The 16,816-nt window shown below is 38.8% G+C and overlaps 1 protein-coding gene across 1 annotated transcript; it reads left to right on the forward strand.

The window, feature by feature from the left end:
* The first annotated feature begins 14,399 nt into the window (after nt 1-14,399).
* Nucleotides 14,400-15,031, forward strand: LOC115956681. Its single transcript, XM_031074990.1, has 2 exons — nt 14,400-14,499; nt 14,583-15,031. Exons 1-2 carry the CDS (start codon nt 14,400-14,402, stop codon nt 15,029-15,031), a joined length of 549 nt encoding a protein of 182 aa, XP_030930850.1.
* The last annotated feature ends 1,785 nt before the right edge of the window (nt 15,032-16,816 follow it).

Raw genomic sequence — 16,816 nt, forward strand, 5'->3', positions numbered from 1 at the left:
CGATGGGAGTTAAGAGAATGAATTGAGAAAGATAGGCAAATAGGACGACATCGGTCTAAGAGAGATGGGTGGCTGGGATGGCTGGTGGGTCAAGCTTTGATGGGAGTTGAGAGACCGGAGTTGAGAAAGATGGGTGGCTGGGATGGCGTCGGTCTGAGAGAGATGAGCTTCAGAGTCAGACGAGATGAGAGTGAATGAGAGAGAAAAGAATGAAAAAGAAATGTGCAGTGGAATTATTTTAATCAAGCCGGTGGAATAAAATAATAGTTTATTTTTTAACTCTCATGAACAGTGCACATCTATCTATAGATGTGCACTGTAGCAATGGAGCTAAAAAAAATAGATTTAGCTCCACTGCTGGAGCATCATTTGTGTTTAAGGGGCTAAAATATAGCAATATAGCTACACTGTTTCAAATGCTCTAAGACTGAATGTTGCTCACTTTTAATGTCTTAATGCTAAAATATGCTTATATATGGCATTTGCAAGCCCAGTTATGAATGCTCTAAGCACTGTATCATAAATTTTTAGATATGTAACTCATGAATAAAGAAGGGAATGAGTTTTGACTCCAATGCTTCTTTTTTGGCTGAGAAGTCCACAACTTGGTGATCTACAACCCTTTGATATTAGAAATGTTTAAATAAAAAAAGAGATCATCTACCTTCTTCATAAAACGGTCACTAGCATTAGCATTACTGAATGTAGTAGTAATGCTAGCCATCAATCCGCGCAGCGTGGAATATTTTATGAAGAAAATACTTGTTTCATGTTTGAATTATTTTAGGAGTTAGTTTTTAATCACCTTTATTTTCCAATCAATTGTTTATAATTTTTATGATTTATATAAATATATCTCTCTCTCTCTCTCTCTCTCTCTCTCTCTCTATTTTCTTCTATCATGGATAAAACAAAATGTTCAAAATACATTTAGTTTTTTGAATTACAATGGTAAAAATTTCAGGCTTTTGCCAAACACATTTAGTAGATAAAAGATTCTTCAAATCATTGAAAACTTTTGCCAAACACATTTCAGGCCAAATGACAATTTAGTTGTGAAGAACCAAAAACTTCATTTACCTCAATATAATTATATAGACAAATAAAAGATTGTGGTGGGCCTTTTTGTGTCATTGGGCTTTGATCTCTCCTGCTGTACTGTGGCCCGTGGGTTTGAGGTAAGAGAGTTAGGGCTGGCCTAAATGAAATACACTTTAGGCCAGTTTGTGCACAAGTTGAGCTATCCCAATATAGACGTGTTTTGGCAGAGGCATTGAGTGTACGGCATGCCCACAGCAAGAACAACTATTACAGATGTTATAACAGAAATACAGTATGCCAGAATAACTATAATACTAAACAAATGATACTAACACCAAAATAAAGGAAAATAGCTTAATAAGGTTATGGCAGAGTAATACAACAAATGGAAATAATGCTACAGCAAACAGTTTAATAACTGAATGATAAACTAATCACCAACAAGCATAAAAGAAAAAATTGTTTGCCAGAAAAGTAAGCTTAGCTTCTCAGCAGATGCAAGTCCAAGAAAGGAACCAATCCTTAATGTGAGTAACCTCAAGGAAGGCTTCTACCATAGAAGTTATGCACGTTGGAAAAAGGGTCTAAATGGTTTAAGTTTCAATCCACAATTTCTCAGAGAGTGGGTCTGTCAAGAGGGAGAGAAAAATGTAGTCTATTAATGCATGTCTCTATTACCACTTGTATCTCTCTGATTTTTCTATATATTCTTTTATTTTCTCTCTATTCTTTCCCTTCTTTCTTTTTCTACCTCTTCTTCTTTGCATCCCTTGTTCCTCCCTCCTTCTTTCTCTTTACTATTCACAGCTACTCCTTTTCTTTTCTCTCTATTCTTTCCCTTCTTTCTTTTCTACCTCTTCTTCATTTCGTTTCTTGTTCCTCCCTCCTTCCTCCTCTTTACTATTCATAACCACCCTTTTTTATACTATCTGCCAAGGTGGAATTTTACCATTTTTACCCCTCAATACCTTTTGGCTCCTTATGGGTGTCCTTTCAAGACTGCCTATTGGTCTACCGACTGCTCAGCCACTACCATTGCTTTGAATGTGTTAGTGGCACCACTCCTCATTCCTAGACAAAATTGTTTGTCTTGTTTCTTACCTCTCTCTGTTTTTTCACTACTCTCATCTGGATAAGGATTAAGCCTTTCCATCACCTACCTCTATGGCATGCATCAAGTGGTCCTAGCCCATACTTACTTCTTTTGGGTGAGATATCATCCCAGCAGGACATTTCTCCCCAAAGAAGTCTCTTTCTCCCCATTGCCAGACCATACCCTCTAAATACGTTGACCCGTGGCCCACCTCCCATGTATTGGTTGGGCACAAGTAGGTGGTGCCTTGGCCCTTTATGCATGCTCCACTTTGTTTGAATTTTTTTTTTCTTTTTGTCCTTCACACCATTTCTGCTGCCTTTGTGCTTGTTTGATTCTGTTGTACATTTTGGTTGGTGTTTATCTCTTGTGGCATGAAGGATGTGTGAGTTTTTGGGCTCATGTTCCCTGTCTTTTATCCTTTCTTTAGACTGGGTGTTGCTTGGGCAAAGGCTTTCATCTTCCTGCCGAGCCCATGCTTTCATTTTCTATGTCAATGGGCCTCTTGGCTATTGATCTTGCCATATCACTTCATTGTGCCTACTATAGCTTTACCCTCCCTTTTACTTCATGTTATCTCGTGAACTTATAGGCTGACGTTACTACTGTGCTTGCCCACTTCTTTATCAATCCTTTGCTCAGGGCTCGTTAGGCACACTTTTCACATCTTTACTTCTTTTGGGGCTTGTTGGCCAACATTCTTGCTGTGCCAGCCCATTTCACTATTTCATCCCTTAGGCTTCCTCGGCCCGTTTACTTCCCCTTTACCCCTTTTACTCCCATGAGATTTTTACTAGATCCTTTGAGATTCCTCAGCCCAATTACTACATCCTTACCTCTTATTACTTTTTGACCTTATTGGCCTTTAAGTCAACCCAATGAGTTTACTAATTTGTTTCTTGAGCTTCCCCGACCCATTTAATTCCTCTTTGCATCTTATTATTCCCATGGGCTTACTACTTCATTCCTTGAGCTTCCTCGGCCCATTTACTCATTTTCCTCTTTTTATTCTTGTGGGCCTGCTGGCCATCAATCCTGCCATTTTAGCCTGCTGGGCTTGTTTCCTTGTCCCTTACTATTTTCCCCTTCTCACTTTCTTTATATTGTTGGGCTTCTTCTGCTATTGGGCCCTTTGTCAAAAATGGGCATCAACACTGGCATAACGCCTTATATAGTACACACCATTGGCATCAGAAGTTATAAAAGAAGAAATATCTAGCGATGGAGGACTGTTAAACATTACAAAGGTTTCCTGCTGCAAGCATCCTCTCTTTGCCATTGCATCCGCGCAACTATTCGCTTCCCGAAAAATATGGTTCACTTGCACTTGCTGGAACCTGTTGAGCATAGACTTGCAATCATTTAGAAGGGGTGAGTATGCTCTATTAGGCGTTGAGCTAGACAAAACAAGGTTCACAACAAATCTTGCATCCAGTTCCACTTCTTAATAAGGGATCCCCATCTAAATTGCTAATAGTAAGCCATCTCTTAGAGCCCAAAATTTAGCCATGACACTCATGGTTATGCTAATGCCTCGACTGATTCCTTTCAGCCATGTCCTTTGTGATCACGGATTAGGCCTTCTCACCTAGCTTTCCCTGAGTTCCCTAGTGAAGCACCATCCGTATTCAGTTTACACTAGCCTTCTTTGGGTTTAATCCACTAAACCTGCAATGTCCCAACTCTTTTGGTTCTTAGTGATTTTCCAATACAGTAGAAGTAATCTATCGCTTGCCTTGTGCTTGTACTGTGGAGGTTGGGGTTTATGGTAGTATTTTCCAAAACTACCCTATTTCTATGTTTCCATAAAGCCCAGATGGTGAAAGTGAACAAATTTTTCCATAGGATTCCATTAGAGAGTATATCAATCTTGCTCAGGTAGTTTTCTTTCAGCCACTGCCACAAATCAAGCCTAAAAGATGCTTCGAGAGACATTGGGATTCCAATCTTTCTCCAGGTTTCATAGCATATGGACAGTCTCTAAAAAGGTGCAAGATTGATTCCTTATAAATCCTATAGAAAGGGCAGATTGTATCACAAACAATACCTCTACTAGCAATAACTTCTCTCACTGGTACAATGATATGGTGACAAAGCCAAAGGAAAGATTGAATCCTTGGTAGAGTATCCACCTTCCAAATCCATTCTCCAAGGAATGGAATGTCTTGGTTTCCATTAGGAATAGCTGAGATATATGCCGAGGCCGAGCTGAACTCTCCATCTATGGATAAACTCCAACTTAGCGTGTCCTTCTTAACTCCATACATCTAAATGGGTGTGGCCTTGATTTTGTCCAATATGCTAGTTGGAAGCATGAAGGAGAGCGCATTCCAATTCCATTCATTACCTTGGACCATATCTGCCAAAATCTTATTGCTCTCCATCCTATTAATTGGCCCTTCAATTAATTCTCTAGGAGAAAATTCTCTCATCCATTTATTTGTCCAGAAATTAAGCGACGTGCCATTCCCCACATTCTAGCAAATGCCTTTAGAGAAAATAGGGAAATCCATCTTGATAGCCTTCCAATTTGTGGAGCATAGTAGTTTTTCAAGATCCTTGGATAGTCTTCTCGATTGCGAGCTGTATTTCCCCAAAATTACTTTTGCCTATAAGGCATCCTTCTCCTAGTACATCCTCCAGTTTAGTTTTGCAAGAAGTGCGAGGTTTTTTGCTTTGGCAGCTTGAATACCAGGCCTTCCTTACTCTTTTGGTCTAATGATTTTACTCCATCCAACCATGTGCATTCTCTTTTTCTCTTGTGATGAGTATCCCCATAGAAAATCCCTATTGATTTTGTCAAGCTTTTCACTGAGGTGAGTGGGGAGTGCCACTCCTTGCATTACATAATTGGGCATTGTTGACATGACTAACTTAACTAGCACTGTTCTGCCAGCAAAGGACAGGAACTTAGACTTCCGACCAACTAGTTTGTCAATTACCCTCTATAAAGTTGTGATTTACAACTATTTTGTGTTGGCTTTAATTCCGTGTCAAATTTGATTGTAATTTTATTCAATCATTTTTCCTTGTATTTACATCATTTTAATTGTAAGAGATGAGAGTGAGAGAGTGTGAAGACTCAAGCTTAATATGAAGAACAAGTGGATTTCATGAGAAGCTCGCAAGAAGCCATCTCGCGAAATAGCCACGTGTAGAGCACATGACTAGAAGGCAAAAAGTCATGCCAGCCTGGAGTTTTCACAAGTGTCTCGCGGGTAAGGCCTTTTTGCGAAATACTCGCAAAACATTCTATTTGGCTAATTTGTCATGTTTGTTTTACCAAGTCTTTACCTACACTATATATACCCTTAATACCCACATATTGTAAGGAGTGCATTTTAGAGAAAAAAACCCTAGAAAATACACTTGAGAGTTAGAGATTATTATACCCACAATCATCTACACATTTTCTTATGGTTTTCCTTTACTCATACCTGTCCATCTCTAAATCCTTGAGAGATTGATAGCCCAAATACTTACCACACCCAATCTGAGTGTCAAGTGAGGTTTTGGTGTTGCTGGGAAGCATTGAAAGGAGCCATTCACTGGCGAATGCAATCTGGCTGAATTGCGAGATCTAGGAAAGCTAGAGAAGACAAGGTTCTGAGAAGCCAGTTGGTAGCAGCGGCTTGGAGGGCTCAAGTACATTGGATAAACTAGGCTTGGAGAGTCTTTTGTTATTTGTGTATTCCAACTTTATTTTCTAGTGGATCGATTACCACTTAAAGGGCAGCAGAAAGGTTTTTTGCTGAGTTCTTCGGTTTCCTCTTCGATAACACGTCTTGGTGTTATCTTGTGTGTGCATCTCTCTTCCCTACTTTTAAGCTTTATTTTATATTGTTGATAATGGATGAATATGGCTTAGGGTAGTGTTATCGGTTGTTTGCGCTCATTTACTCTTATTCCGCACTTAGTCTAAGTTAGAGTAAAAGCAATCTAGCCATAATTTTAATTTGGGGGTCTAAACAAGCTCTTGTGTTTTCACACAAATTTGAGCTTTCAATTGGTATTAGAGCAGGTACACTTTATCGGTTTCAAGAAGCTAGTTAGTAGCAGGAGCTTGGAGGGTTCAAGTACATTGGATAGACTAGGCTTGGAGGGTCTTTTGTTATTCGTGTACTCCAACTTTATTCTCTAGTAGATCGATTACCGTTTGGAGGGTAGCGGAGAGGTTTTTCGCTGAGCTTTTCAGTTTCCTCTTCGATAACACGTCTTGGTATTATCTTGTGTTTACATCTCTCTTCCCTACTCTTGCTTTACTACACATTATTGATAATGGATGAATATGGCTTAGGGTAGTGTTGTTGGTTGTTAGCGCTCATTTAAACTTATTCCGCACTTAGTATAAGTTGGAGTAAAAGCAATTTAGCTATAATTTTAATTTAGGGGGTCTAAACAAGCTCTTGTGTTTTCACACAAATTTGAGCTTTCAATTGGTATCAGAGCGGGTACACTTTATCAGATTTCATTATCCTGCTGTGATCCTAGACCCCAAGTGAGATGGATAGATCCCAATCTCTTAATGCTCCTTCATTCATTGATAGGAGTAATTATGCTTTTTGGAAAGTATGTATGTGTGCTTTCTTTGTGCTATTGATGAAACGATATGGGTTTCCGTTAAGAATGGGTACGTTAGACCTATTACCGTCAAATCCCAAATGGGATAAGGCTGCTCTTACATTGGCAAATGCCAATAGCAAAGTGATTAACGCTACATTTTATGGTGTTTCTACTAATGAGTTCCACAGGATTTTGCATGTGAAGACCGCCAAGGAGGCGTGGACCATTTTTGAGACAACTTATAAAGGTACCAAGAAGGTTAAGGACACTAAGCTTTAAATGCTCACTACTCGATTTGAAGAAGTAAAGATGAGCAACAATGAGTCATTTGATTCCTTCTATGGGAGACTTAATGAGATAGTGATTGCCAAGCTCAATCTTGGGGAGAAGATTGAAGATGCTAAGGTGGTGAGGAAGATTTTGAGATCTTTACCCAAAAGCTTCCGGGCTAAGGTCACAACCATTGAGGAGAGTAAAGATTTGGATGAGATAAAGATCCAAGAACTCATTGGATTTCTTCAAACCTATGAGCTCGGACTGCCTTCTCACAAGTCTAGCAAATCACATGCTCTCAAAACTATAAATGAAAGAATGGATGATTCCTCCTCCGAAGATGATATGGAGAAGGAGGTGGCATTTCCTGCAAAGAACTTCCGAAAATCTCTCAAGATGAAAAACAGTGGGAAGTCTTTTGGCAAAGGAAAATTTTCATCCTCAGAAGGTGATAAGAAGGAGTTTAAGAAGAAAGATGAGAAGAATTCTCCATCCACGCTAGGAATCGTGTGCAATGAATGCAACGGTCATGGACATCTCAAGAAAGAATGTCCAAACTATTTGAAAGGAAAGGGTAAAGTGTTTGCCACTACCCTTAGTGATTCAGAAAGCTCAAACTTCGATGCAGAAGGAGAGTGTGATAGTGAGGGAAACTATTTAGCTCTCATGGCAATTACCATAATTGACCCTAGGAATGAATTTAGCTACTTGGTTGATGAGCTTGGGTGCATTCCGAAGGTGAGGAAGTTGAAGATTCGGAATATGAGGATGTATGCCTCAATGAAGGTGAGAAGAACCTTCAAAAAATGTATGATGCATTGCTAGAAGATTGTGGCAAATATGCCAAGGTTGCAAACAATGCCGTTAAGAAGATGAAGAAAATTGAGGAAGAGCATAAGTGCACACTTGTGCAATTTAAGGAGGCAAAGTGTGAAGTTGAAGGGTTGAAGGAAGATTTGATGAAGCCTATTCAAAAATCAAGTTTCTTGAACTTGAAATTATTCAAGCAAATGTCAAAGTGGAGCGCATTTCCACCGAGAAACTTGACAGCGTACTTTCTTCTAAAAAATCTTCATATGACAAGACTAGTCTAGGTTATACTGGTGAAGGAAGCTCAAGTAGCGAACCTATGAAGTGAGGTTCATATTAGCCAAAACTGTAGAGAAAACCAAAGTGAAGAAGCCCGAGATTGAGACCCTTGTTGTTGCAAATAGAATTGTTGGTGCAAAACCAAAGGATAAAGGGAAGTTATTACCCAAAAGTCAAAGAGGGCCTCAAGTGAAGCACTCTTGTCATCATTGTGGTGTGTGAGGGCACACAAGGCCAAATTGCTTCAAGTTTCATGCACTCAAGAGGACTGATTCTATGCATGGCCAAGACAATGCAAGAGGAATGCCAAAGGGAAAACAAGCTAAAGGAGAAAATGAGGGATAACTCATTGTAGATGTTATGGAAATGTTGAAGAATAATTCATTATGCCTTGCTAGCTTCACCTCGAGGTTTGAGAGTCATGTCGGTCATACCCCTCCGTCTAAGGATCTCACCCAAAACACTCGTACAATGTGGGTGAAGAAAGGTATGCATGCGTAATCATTCTATACCCATGCATTAATACTTCCAATGTATTAGGGTTATAGTCCCATGCATCATGACATATGCAATCTTCTTGTGTCATTGCTTCCAATTTTTAGCATGTTTTCTTTTTCATGTTTTTGTTTTTTATTTTTGTTGATCTTACTTTGCTTGTTTAGTTTTTGAGTGAGTTGAAAAAATCAAAAACCCATAAAAAGTGAAAAATCTTAGAAAGTTTGATCGCTTGTGTTGTGTATATCACATGTGAGTTTGGCCTAGTACCTCCGTACTAATGGCGTAGTGCATTTACGAGCTTAGCTTATTATGTATGCACATTTTCTAAGTGTGAACGACGTCTAGAAATCTATGTTTTGATTGTTGTAAATAGATCATCAAGCTTGTCATAAATGACTGGTCAATAGTCTTGCTTGATTTTAATACATAAGTAGACTTGTGCCTATATATCTCCTCACATTTTTTTTTTCTTTTTCAAAGTGCTCTACAAATGTCAATCTCAAAAAGAGATTTTGAGTATAAAAAGTTGTTGCACATACTAGTATTTGACTAGGAAAAAGGGAAAGCGACTTGTATTAAAATGTTTTGTGCCAAAGCCTAAAGGCTTATGTATGCCAAAGTTATATCAAAATGTTTATGGCATCGCTTCTCAAAATTGAGTTGTTTTTATTCAAAAGTATGAAAAATAGAAGCCAAATGAAAAGCTTTCAATCTATTGCAAACACATTAGTGAGGAGTCATATATGTTCATTTCTACAAGTGAAATAGGTCACTTGACTTCGTACTAGTCGTGTATGACTTGAATGAATTGATCATCGAAACTTCATACTAGACTATAAACTAGTTCATACTTGATCCACACACACAACACACAAGTCTAATGTTCAGTGAATGCTTATTCCATTTGTGTAATTGTACGTATTCAAATGTGATGTGTATACTCAATTGCTTATTGATCAAATTTAAAAAGGACCCAACAAATTAGGACTTTTCTCTCCCCTATAGGAGTCATCTCTCTCCTAGGAGTCCTTTCTCTCGGGTCTTCTCGAGTCTTCTTTCTCTCATTGTCAAAAAGTTCCACTGCAAAATCATTTTGTCTTTTTCCCTTTAGGTAAATCATCAATTTGCTTTGTCCCTTTGTGATCAATGAAAAAACAATAGTATGGAGCAGTATCTAATAGATGGGCTACAACACTTGAGGCTAAAAAAGGAAGAAGAAATCCAAATCTCAATATTTGAGGAAGATAGAGCTCAAGTGTTTGAAGAATGTTCTCTAAGTCTTTTTGGGAAGCTATTGACAGATAGAAAGTAGAATCTTCATGCTCTAAAGAATACGTTGAGAGGAGCGTGGAATGCCGGATCAGATCTGAAATAATAAAGATGGGGAATAGTATACTCCAGTCCAAGTTTGCGAATGAGTTTCAGATACAATGGGTGGAGACAAAACAGACCATGGAATTTCAAAAACAATCTACTCCTTCTCAAGAGATGGGAAAGGGGAATGACGGCAAACAACATCAAATTCTCCCACTCTCCTTTCTGGGTCCAAATTTAGGGGTTGCCCTTTGATATGATGATAGAAAAATTAGGGAAGGATATTGGAAGTAGTTTAGGTGTCTTCATAACAACTGACACAAGATCATGGTTAGCGGATTAAGCAAAATTTATAAGGATAAGGGTGAATATTCCCATAGAAAAACCCTTGAGGAGATGCGGGACTGTGGTCAGCCTAGAAGGGGAAGAAACCCATGTATTTTTTCACTATGAGAGACTTTCGATTTTCTACTATTAATGTGGAGTGATGGGTCACGATGATCGTCATTGTCCATCCCAGAGGAGTCAATCAAATGATCCATTTCAATATAGGGATTGGCTTCGAGCTCAAGGAGGCAGCAAAGTAAGTGGTCAAAAAGACAGTCCATGTAAAACATTGGTCAGTGTACTTGGTAGAAACTACAATGGGGAATTGCAAAAGGAAAGAACACCGGAAGGAACTAAAATGGGAGATAATTCGACAGTCAGTGGTGGTGAAAATCTGGGTGAGAATCACAATGAAGAAATAGTACACCTAGTGGGAGTGTTAGAAAAAGGTGACAACAACACGCAAAGGTCAGATCAAATTCAAATTCAAAAAAGTTTAAAAAGCTTAAAAGAAGGAGAAGGCAAGTGGGGTACGGGCTTGGGCTTTGAATACAAATCCCCCACAAGCAGTGAAAGTGGGATAACATTCGTGGGCTCGGGGGATTACCCAAATAAGCAGCAAGTGGAAGTCACCAGCCCAATTAAAGGTCTTAATGAGCCCAGTAAAGAACCAGATATAGATGAAGATGGGAATAAGGCCCAAAATATGAACGAAAGATGGAAGAAACTAGCTCGAACCTAGCCAAAAAGCAATGCCACACCCACAGATATGGAAATAATAGAGAAATTAATAGGCACAACGCGTAGCCTATGGACATCGTCGAGAGCCATGAATCCATTAAGTTGGAACTGTTGGGGAATTGGGAACCCCCGGTTAGTACAAGCGTTGCACGATTTAGTGTACTGATACAAGCCCAAAATTGTCTTCTTAAGAAGGTACGTGTTCGGAAAATGAAAAGAGTCCAATCTAGGATAAGGCTCCAAAATGGCATAATTATACCCAGTGAAGGAAGGAGTGGAGGGCTTGCCTTGCTATGGGAAAGAGAATTGGATGTTGAACTAAAAAGCTACACGAGGAACCATATTGATGCTATAGTTATAGATTCAAAGTTGAGTTTAAAATGGAGAATCACGGGTTTTTATGGAAACCCAAACACTAACCATAGAAAGGAATGTTGGAATCTTCTCCAATTTCTAAACAGCCAGTTTCAGATGCCATGGGTTTGCTTGGGAGATTTTAATGAGATTCTATATGCATCAGAGAAAAGCGGAGGACCGGAAAGATCCCAACAATAGATGGATGGTTTCAGAAGAGTGGTAAATGCTTGTGGCTTCCATGATTTGGTGTTTAAAGGCCCTGAATTCACCTGGTGCAACCGTATAACTAGAGATGGAAGAATCCAATTAAGATTGGATCGGGTTTTTGCTACGTCAGAATAGAGACAACATTACAGCCAAGCCAGGGTTATTCATGTAGTGGACTCAACTTCAGATCATTGTGCATTGATCCTAACAGATCAACAATTCCCCCAGAGGCACAAACAAAAACGGTTTCACTTTGAAGCATTATGGACTAGGCATTAAAAATGTCGGGAAATTGTCCAAGAAACCTGGAGAAACCAAATGGGCATCAACTCACAAACTGATTTAATTGGTGGGTTAAGGGAGTGCGCTGAAATGCTAACAAAGTAGAGTCGAAACGACTTGGGGTTCTATGCAAAGAAGATTAAAGAAAAAAGAAAGCTCCTTCAAGAGGTTGTTCAAGTAAACCGAGATGGAAGTAAGGGAGATGAGATTGACTACTTGAGGAAAGAGATCAATGAGCTTCTTGATGAGGAGGAAATTAGATGGAACCAAAGATCAAGAGTTGATTGGTTGAAATTGGGGATAGAAATGCACAATATTTTCACCACAGAGCTTCGCAAAGAAAGAGGAAAAATGAAATTAGAGGGTTTTGGGATAAGGATGGAAGATGGTGTGAAAACATGGGGGATATAGCAAATATTGCTATAGACTATTTTTCAGAATTGTTTATGACATCCTCTCCAACAAAAGTAGTGGAGGTTGTAGAGACTATTCAAAGTAGCATTACGGAAGAGATGAATGAGCAGCTGACCAAAGAATTTCAGAAAGAAGAGATCATCCAAGTCATCACTCAAATGCATCTGACAAAAGCTCCAGGCCCCGATGGTATGTCACCTCTGTTTTACCAAAAATATTGGGACATAATAGGAGAAGATGTTTGTAGTATAATTTTGAATACCCTCAATGCTAATGCATCTCTAGTTGATCTAAATAAAACAAATATTGTTCTTATCCCCAAAACAAACAGGCCAACAAAGATGAGTGAATTTCGACCCATTAGCTTATGTAATGTATCATATAAAATTATTTCCAAGGTCTTAGCCAATAGACTAAAGCCAATCCTTAATTCCATCATATCAGAAAACCAAAGTACCTTTGTGCTCGGAAGACTCATAACTGATAACGTCCTTGTTGCTTTTGAAATTAAGTACTATTTGAAGAAAAAAAGAAATAGAAATGAAGGGTTTATGGCTGTAAAACTAGACATGAGTAAGGCTTATGACGGAGTGGAATGGGTCTTTTTTGAAAAAATTATGGAAAAAATGGGGTTCAATGACAAATGGATCTACTTAATGATGAATTGCATTTCTTCTGTATCTTACTCTGTTCTAATTAATGGGGTGATCCATGGTAGTATAATCCCAACTAGGGGTTTACGCCAGGGTGATCCTCTATCCCCATATCTCTTCCTTCTTTGTGTTGAAGGTCTCACAGGCTTGATTGTGGAGGCAGCAAGAAACAAGAGGCTTTCGGGGATATCCATATGTAGAGGAAGCCCATCCATAACCCATCTACTCTTTACGGATGATAGCGTGATATATTGTAAAGCCTCTGGGCAAGAAAGCAAAGAACCCCAAACCATCCTCCAAAAGTATGAAGAGGCAGCGAACCAGAGAATAAACACAGAGAAGTCATCAATTTTCTTTAGCCGAGACACTAATGAAGATACCAAGAAAGAAGTAAAGGAGATTCTAGGGGCAATGCAAGATACCCAACCGAAGAAATATTTAGGCCTCCCTTCTCTAATTGGACGATCAAAGAAACAAGTATTCGCCGAGATAAAGGAGAGAGTGGGGAAGAAAATGTCAGGTTGGAAAGAGAAGCTAATCTCTATTAGTGGAAGGGAAATTTTGATTAAGGTTGTGGTTCAAGCAATGCCGACCTACTCAATGGGGTGTTTTCTTCTTCCAAAGGGCCTCTGTGAAGAAATTGAAGGGATGATGAGGAATTTCTAGTGGGGGTAGCGAAACAATGAGTCGAAAATGGCATGGGTAGGACGATCTAAAATGTGTAAATCTAAGCTTGAATGAGGTATGGGTTTCCGTGATCTTCAAGCTTTTAACCTTGCCATGCTAGCAAAGCAAGGATGGCAAATGTTATTTTCAACCCCTCATCCCTTATGACTCGCTTGTACAAAGTGAAATACATCCCAAATGGTGATATTCTAAATGCCAACCTGGGCAACCAACCTTCTTATGCATGGAAAAGTATCCATAAGAGCTTGGAAATTTTAAAGCAAGGCACCAAGTGGAGAGTGGGAAGCGGGAAAACAATCCACATATGGGATGATAAATGGTCACCAACCCCAATTACATACAAGGTTATTTCCCCACGAAAAGATTTTGGTGACTTCCCAATGGTATCGACTTTGATTGACCAAGGCACGAAGAGATGGAGAAGAGATAGATTAGAAAGAATCTTCCTGCCCTTTGAAGTAGAGACAATCTTAAACATCCCCATCAGCTACCATGTACAAGATAACCAATTAATTTGGGTGGGTAACAAAAGTGGAGTCCTCACAGTGAAAAGCGCATACTACGTTGCTCGAAAAATTTTAGAAGGGTGTGACAGAGGAGAATCATCTACTGGTGATACTCAAGTTCCACTGTGGAAGAAGATGTGGCACCTAAATATTCTAGCAAAGTTAAGGATTTTTGCATGGAGGTTATGTAAAGATGCAATCCCCACCATGCTAAATATAAATAAAAGAGGAATTCAAGTAAATCCTATTTGCCCGCTGTGTAATGATGGAGTTGAATCTGTTGATCATGCTATCTTAAGATGCAACATAGCTAGTAATGTTTGAAGGATGTGGGATGATTGTCCTATTAGACTAATGGGAAACAACATGGATATTCCAGATTTGGCTATTGAGATCTTGCACCAAGGAACCCAAAAGGACTTGGAGAAATTTTTCGGGTGGCTTGGAGGATTTGGTACAATAGAAACCAGGTGCTTTATGAGGCAAATGGAACCTCAGAAACTCCCATCTGGGGGGCTGTTATCTGCATGATTGAAGACTTCAAAGAGGCAAATGGTCTGAAAATTAAACACATGGGGGATAAGAAGGATCATTGGGAACCTCCTCCTATGGGCTTTTACACCATTAATGTGGATGGTGCTATCCCTTTGACCAATGGACATTCAGGAATTGGAGTTGTAGTTCGAGATAGTGATAATAGATTTGTAGCAGCCATGTCTTTGCCCCTCCAAGGAAGATATTCTATTAAGGAAACTGAGGCAGCTACAGTGGACCAGGGATGTGTGCAGGCAAAAAAGCTTGGCCTAGAAAGAGTTATCACAGAGAGCGACTCTCTCTTGACTGTCCAAGCTATTGAAGCTAATCATGTTAGAGGAGTTGTTGGCCACTTTGTGAAAGGCATTGTGCAAAGTTTATGCAATTTCCAGGATTCAAAAATCAGACACATTAATAGGACTAGCAACAAAATAGCCTATGAACTAGCTTAGCATGCTAGAAGAACTAGAGAATTTGTCATGTGGAAATTGGAGATTCCAGATTTTTTGTCTGAGTTAGCCAGATCTGAAGGAGCTAGCTAGGTGGAGATGTGTTCTTGGTCTAAGCTGTTGCTGCTTCCTTTTTTCTTGTGTTTGTTGTTTGATGCTTTTCAGTGGCCTGTGTATCTATTTTCTTGCTGTTGAATGATATTTCAGTTCCTTCTCAAAAAAAAATTAAAAATTAAAAAGATTTTTGAGTATTTTATATGTTTTTGAAAGTGTTTTTATACTTTTGTGTGTTTAGAGTTTTTGTGCAAAATGTCTATTTCTTGTTTTTATAAAAAAAATAAAAATAAAAAATAAAAAATAAAAAATAAAAATTCCTTCAGAGGCATTTTCACAAGTAAGTCGTGAGAAAACTCTTGCCGCGAAAATGAGGATGGCAAAAATCAGAAAACATTGAAATTCAAATGGGGAGTTTTGTGAGAAACAGCTACCCGCAAAAACTAGTATATACTTCAATGGAATTTTCGCAAGTAACTTCATGAGAAGCTTACCCACAAAAAGCACATTTTTGTAGTTTTTAAAGGCAAATAGTGACAGTTTTTCAAAAATCTTGTTTTTGCCTCCTCCAAGTCTCTCTCAACCCAAAACACACTTTCTCTCAAAAACTCAACCAAAACTCAAGATCAATCACTTCTAAGACTCTTCTAAGGTATGTTTCAACATCTTTTTACTTTTGATTCCTTAGATTAAGCCTTAGATTATAGGATTTCTAGGGTTGGGTTTATTTTTGAAAGGGTTGGGAAAACTTATTTTCTTGCAAAATTTTTTGATTTTCTTGATTGGGTTGTGTCCCATTTTGTTTGTTTGTGTTTGTGTTGGCTTCAAGTGGCATTTTAACATGTATTTAGGCAAGATTTCATCATGTTAATGCATTGTTTTACATGTTAGTGGTTTGTATGCACACTGTGTTTGATGAAATGCCCAAATGGCATTTTGTTGTTGTTTTGGACTCCAATGAGTACCAAACTTTGGGGATTACCATAATTATGCATGTTCATCATGTTTTGATCTTTGGTTGTGTGTTTTACACACTTTGGCCCAAGTGTGCTTGGTCATGCCTTGATCATGCATCACATATGCACACCACATGCACACTTGATGCACACACTTATTCACTTAACATGTTTTGCACTTAATCATGCTAGATAAGTATTGTTACATGTTTAGCACTTAAAAAATGATTCAGTGACATTAGGTTTTATGAATTTATGTTCTTTTTAGGACTTTTGTTATTTATGGACTAACTTGGAACTAATAAAGTTTGTTTCCTTGTTTTTGTTTTTCTCCTTGTTTCTTTGTGTTTATGACTGTTTTGCAGATGTCTCCCCTTAAGAAACCAGCCACAAAGAATTCCTTAAAGCGTCAACGCACTTCCTCGGATGCATTCTGAAGTGATGATGCAAACATAGCCTATAACGACTACTATAAACGGGCCTGATCATCTTGGAAAGAACTGTGGAGTTAGAGTCCCTAGAACACACTTTCATCCCTGAAGTGTTCAAGGAGAGGACGTGAACAAAACTGTTGAACCCAATGGGGAATGTCCATGCCAAAATCATTAGGGAATTCTTCTCCAATGCCGTTGTGGAAGGGGATCGTATAGGTTGTTGGCTGAGAGGGAGGGAGTTTTATGTCACAAGGGAGTCCATTCAAGAGATCTTGGAGATTCGTCCAATGACTCCACATACATCCCTCCCATATGATGAGAGTAAGGAAAAACTTGGACCAGTT

The sequence above is a fragment of the Quercus lobata genome, chromosome 8, assembly GCF_001633185.2.
Source record: "Quercus lobata isolate SW786 chromosome 8, ValleyOak3.0 Primary Assembly, whole genome shotgun sequence".
Classification (NCBI taxonomy): Eukaryota; Viridiplantae; Streptophyta; class Magnoliopsida; order Fagales; family Fagaceae; genus Quercus; species Quercus lobata.

Excerpts from the sequence above, each read along its gene's own strand:
- LOC115956681 (XM_031074990.1), top strand. The coding sequence starts at position 14,400 with ATGGGAAACAACATGGATATTCCAGATTTGGCTATTGAGATCTTGCAC. Across the intron at positions 14,500-14,582 it reads CGGGTGGCTTGGAGGATTTG|ACTTCAAAGAGGCAAATGGT; the intron begins GTACAATAGAAA and ends GCATGATTGAAG.